Raw genomic sequence first — 4,195 nt, 5'->3', positions numbered from 1 at the left:
GATCTGGCTCATGCGGCCTCCAGATTCCCTAGAACCTACCCTCAGCCCCTTTCCCTCCCTGGCCAGTGCAGGCAGCTTCTTGCCCCTGCCTGGGCTCACGTTGGCACTGGTTTTGGTTTGAAGAGTTTTAGTTACTTCCAGGTTCCCCCTCTGAGCTTTCTGGGCTTTGGCAGTTCAGCCCTCTGGATGCCAGACACTGACACCAACCAGACTCTGCTTGAGACCCACTGTCTTTGAAAAAAAGGGCAGTACCAGGAGTGAGATGGGTGGCAGAGAGGAGTCAGAGAGGAGGCATGGGGCCGGCAGGTGGTGCCAAGCTAGAGGGGGCACTGAGCCTCTCTGGTTCCTTTCTGTACAATGTGGGCCTTGCACACTAGGATGGTTAGGGCCTTAGCACCTGTTGTTATCTACTGGTCTGAAAAGAATGGGAGTTGGGGAACGGGAGCTTGCCAAGAGCCATGCTTAGTGAGATGGTGGTCTGGTGCCCTCACCAGGCTGCAGTGGTGTCACTGTCATTCTCAGGGAGTTCTCGATGGCCTTGTGATCCTGAAGGGGGCTTCCCATGTGGTCCAGCAAACGGACCTCAGTTCTTATGGAATTCTCACTCGCCCCGTTCAAGCTTGTGGAGCCTGGAAGCATCAGGGGATCAGGGTTGGGGAATCCATCAGTCTGTTGGTTTTCAGCCCTCCTGCCCCCAGACTGACTAGACCCAGCTCTCACTGTTCTGCTGCTCATCTTCCATGTCCTCCTCAAGCTCTGGGTGGGGACAGGACCTCAGGTATCTTCCTTTGCTATAATACTCCTTTCGCTGCATCTTGTCCAACGTGATGGTAGTTGAAGCTGGGGACAGATTTCTGAAGGTAGAGGAATCTGAGGAATTACCCAAATCAATTTGAGTCTTATGGCCACCCAGGGTATCTAGGCCTCCCAGGTGTCTACTTTACCCACACCCCCACCACAGGGGAGAAGCTCAAGCCCCAGGTTCTCATCTCACTTCTATTACCTCCTCCCATTTTAGAAAACCTTCAGTGACCTCTCCATCCCTCACAGCTCTCTTGGGCTTTCTGTTCCTCCTCACCACCCACCCTTCCCTGGGGACTATCCAGATGGGGAATCCACCCCAGCTGCCCCTCTGTCCTCCCTGGGGTCACCTCCCAGTATTAACTCCCCCTCAGGCAGCAGGGCCCTGGGCTGATCAATGCCCACTGAGAAAGACAGGCTACAGTGGAGAGAGCTCTGGGCTACAATTCTCTTGAGTCCCTGGGGTCCCACCATAGCTAACCCTGGGCTTCTGGGATGTGGTTCCTGGTCATCAGGCCAATCTCATCTTTGACTCCTCTGGACAGTCCTCCTGCCCAGCTTCTCTCTGCAAGCCTGGGCCCTGGGTCCAGCATCATACTTCGACCGCCACTGCCCTTACTGACATTACCCACATTGCTGTTGTTATTATCCAATGGCAGGTTTTTCTGATTCTTGAGGAATTTTCCTTCATTGTAGTGTGCCTTACGGCGCTTCTCAAAATCACTGGAGTCTGTGGGCCAGTTTAAGAGCTCAGCTTTCCTGCTAAGCTCTCATCACAGATTCACTCCACCTCCCCTCTCCATTCAATCCCCACCTCTCCTCTCACATGTCTTGGAAAAGTTGTCTGAAGACCCTGAGCTTCTGTTATCACCATACTGGAGGACCTTGGGGCAGAAATTGTCCACTGTTGCAAACCTAAAGGGGAAGGAGACTAGTTGGGGGCAACAAAGGGAGAAAAAAACAATAGGGGCAGGTGGTCGAAAGGGCCAAGCTGGCTGACTCCCCAATCTTGGCCTTGGCCTGAGGGGAACCGTAGTACCTTCCATTTGGGGGCCCAGAAAGCAGAGCTGGCCCAGACCCCAGAGATTTGAGGTCTGAGGAAGACACCCTATATCCCTACTGATCTCTGGCAGGGCTCTCACCTCTCTGCTAGTGCTTCTGGAGTCACTGTGTGGGATGACCCTGCGAGCAGGTTCTCGTCGCTGTCTTGCAGCCTATAGAGGGAGGAAGCAGTGCTGAGAGGCAGGCATCAGGCAATATTCAGTCCCTGAGGCCTCTCTGCCTTCCCCCAATCCCTTCCTTTGAATAGGGAAGCAAGTCTGGGCTGAAGGCTCAGCACCTGTGGTAGGGAGTGCTGGGCTCATCCACCTTCATGAATCCGTAGTCCTTGTCAACAGGGTGGTAGGTGGCCACGATATTCATTTCATCCCAGTGCTGAGATTTTTTCCTAGGGTGGGGGAAGGACACAAAAAAGGGAAGGTAACCTTCAAGTAACCTCCTCTTCCCAGGCCTCCCTAATTCTTTCGGTCATTCAAAAACTTTTTCTTGTACTCCCCTGCAGTTCCAGAGGTGTAAGAGGATGGGGTTGGAGTCACACCTAATTACAATCACGTACTATGTAGCCAGAGTTTATCCGGTACCTACTGCTTTCCTAAAGACTTGGAAACAGATTTCACACTCACTTGCCCTCACCTACTCCCACTTCCAGTTCTCAGAACTATGCACCTTCCCTCCTCGTTCCGCCCTCTCCACTGTCTGGAACTCCTCCCTCCCGCCTCCGCGCTGCCGGCCCGCTGAGCTGGGATCCTTACTTTTCCTCAGTGGGGGATTTATGCATCAAGGTGGAGCTACTGTTTTTTAGGATGCTCCGGGGCCGATCCTCACAGGGTTTGTGGTGGTGCAAGCAAGTTGACCCCGAGCGCGGACTGCATCCGGAGTTGTGTACCCCAGACCCCTCGGACCCAAGGCCAGACGTCCGAGATATGCTTGTTCCAGGAAAGGGGGCATTAAATCCGCCAGGGTATGTGCCGGACCCAAGGCTGTGGCCTGCAACCTCCCCAGGATGTTGGTTGGGCCCGGAACCGAGGACTGCTATCACCCCGGAGGGCCAGCTAGAACCAGGACTGCGAATTACAACTCCCCCAGAGTGCAGAGGGTGCCCAGAACCGTGAGACAAGACAACTCCGGAGGGCAGCCCGGCGCCTGCCTCGACTCCTCTGATGCCTCCTGGCACTCCCCTGGTTGCCCCTCCAAGGAATTCCCGATTGAGGCCGCCAGCAGCCCCCAGAGAGTCCTGCTTCTCCATGACCCCACTAGGGGGCCACTCTCAACTACCCCGACCCGCCTCCCTGCTCCACATAGCCTCTCCCCTGAGGCCCCGCCCCCACCGCGGAGGACAAGGGATGCTTGGATCCCTCCTCCTACTATGCTCCTTGGAGTCCCGGTGGGCAGAATCAAGACTATATATAGGGACCTTGGGCTGGGAGCCCCTCCGCTTGCTCCTCCCCTTATTGTCCCACCCAAAAATCTTATTTCTTTGTCTCTGGGTTTTGTTCCCGCCCTTTTCTCCCCATCACCGCCCTCATCTGAATTGTCCAATCATAGGGGTCCTAGTCTTGGGGTCAGAAGCCTTGTGACGTCACAGTCCTTCAACCTTAACGCGAGGGTCAGAGTTGGGCTGGGAGCTTTATAGCTCTGGGGGATCTTTTGGGACCATTAGCGTCGTTGCTTGAAACTGCCTGCCTAGGTTTCTTTGGATTTTTTATTCGTGGCTTTAATATCTATGTTTGGATTGGTGTTAAAGGTGGGCTTGACTGGAAACACCGTGAGCCTTTTTCCTCCAAAAGTCGGCCCGCTTTGCCTCTCACGAGAGGTGATAGAAAGTGGAGAGATTGCAACACTGTTGCAATACATGTCAGGGCTCAGTGGTGTGGAGGGCAGAGATTTTCATTCATATAGCTACCTGTTCCGCTCACACCGCTTTCAGGCCTGTTGCGTGAAGAGGAGACACCTCCTCCTGTTGCCATAAACCGAATTCTTCTAGGTGTAGCCTGTATCGGGGGCAGTGTCGTCGGTGCCGCTGTCGCAAAGTTGAAAGTGTTCTTGGCGTCCGCATTCCCCCTCCGTCGTAAAGATGCCTGCGGCAGTCATTTCTTCCACTGTCGCAAAAACTCCCTGCCCGTCTTCACCTATCTCGGAGCCATTCCGTCTCCTCGTCATGCCGTAAAGCAAACCTTTCCGACCCCGTCGTCCTTCTGTTCCCACGGTGGTAGTCATTAACTCCCTAGCCTGGAATGCTTCAGTACTCGGCAGTGCCGTAAAGCACAGCTGGCCTCAGCTCGGGGTTTTATTCCTTCTGGGTGTCTGTGCACCGCCGTTGCCACGGTGCCGCCAA

The 4,195-nt window shown here is 54.6% G+C and overlaps 2 protein-coding genes across 11 annotated transcripts in view; one reads left to right on the top strand and one right to left on the bottom strand.

The window, feature by feature from the left end:
* ACAP1 (ArfGAP with coiled-coil, ankyrin repeat and PH domains 1) overlaps positions 1-4,189 on the bottom strand; it is a 15,983-nt gene extending 11,794 nt beyond the window's left edge. The window contains exons 1-7 of one of the 10 annotated variants that reach the window (XM_025040114.1): positions 3,764-4,189; positions 2,141-2,248; positions 1,944-2,015; positions 1,616-1,716; positions 1,283-1,531; positions 721-870; positions 492-629 (exon numbers count right to left, since the gene is read on the bottom strand). In XM_025040114.1, coding sequence (XP_024895882.1) covers positions 492-629; positions 721-870; positions 1,283-1,531; positions 1,616-1,716; positions 1,944-2,015; positions 2,141-2,223 — 793 coding nt within the window. In that variant the 5' untranslated portion in view covers positions 2,224-2,248; positions 3,764-4,189. The other 9 variants (XM_025040110.1, XM_025040112.1, XM_025040111.1 and 6 more) reach the window with 9 other exon arrangements.
* NEURL4 (neuralized E3 ubiquitin protein ligase 4) overlaps positions 4,019-4,195 on the top strand; it is a 12,455-nt gene continuing 12,278 nt past the window's right edge. Inside the window, exon 1 of the mRNA XM_015597363.2 lies at positions 4,019-4,023. Coding sequence (XP_015452849.1) covers positions 4,019-4,023 — 5 coding nt within the window. The remainder of the gene's footprint in view (positions 4,024-4,195) is intronic.

This window comes from Pteropus alecto, unplaced genomic scaffold (assembly GCF_000325575.1).
Source record: "Pteropus alecto unplaced genomic scaffold, ASM32557v1 scaffold398, whole genome shotgun sequence".
Lineage (NCBI taxonomy): Eukaryota > Metazoa > Chordata > Mammalia > Chiroptera > Pteropodidae > Pteropus > Pteropus alecto.
The sequence above is the reverse complement of the archived record's forward strand: the minus strand, read 5'-3'. Positions and strand labels throughout refer to the sequence as shown.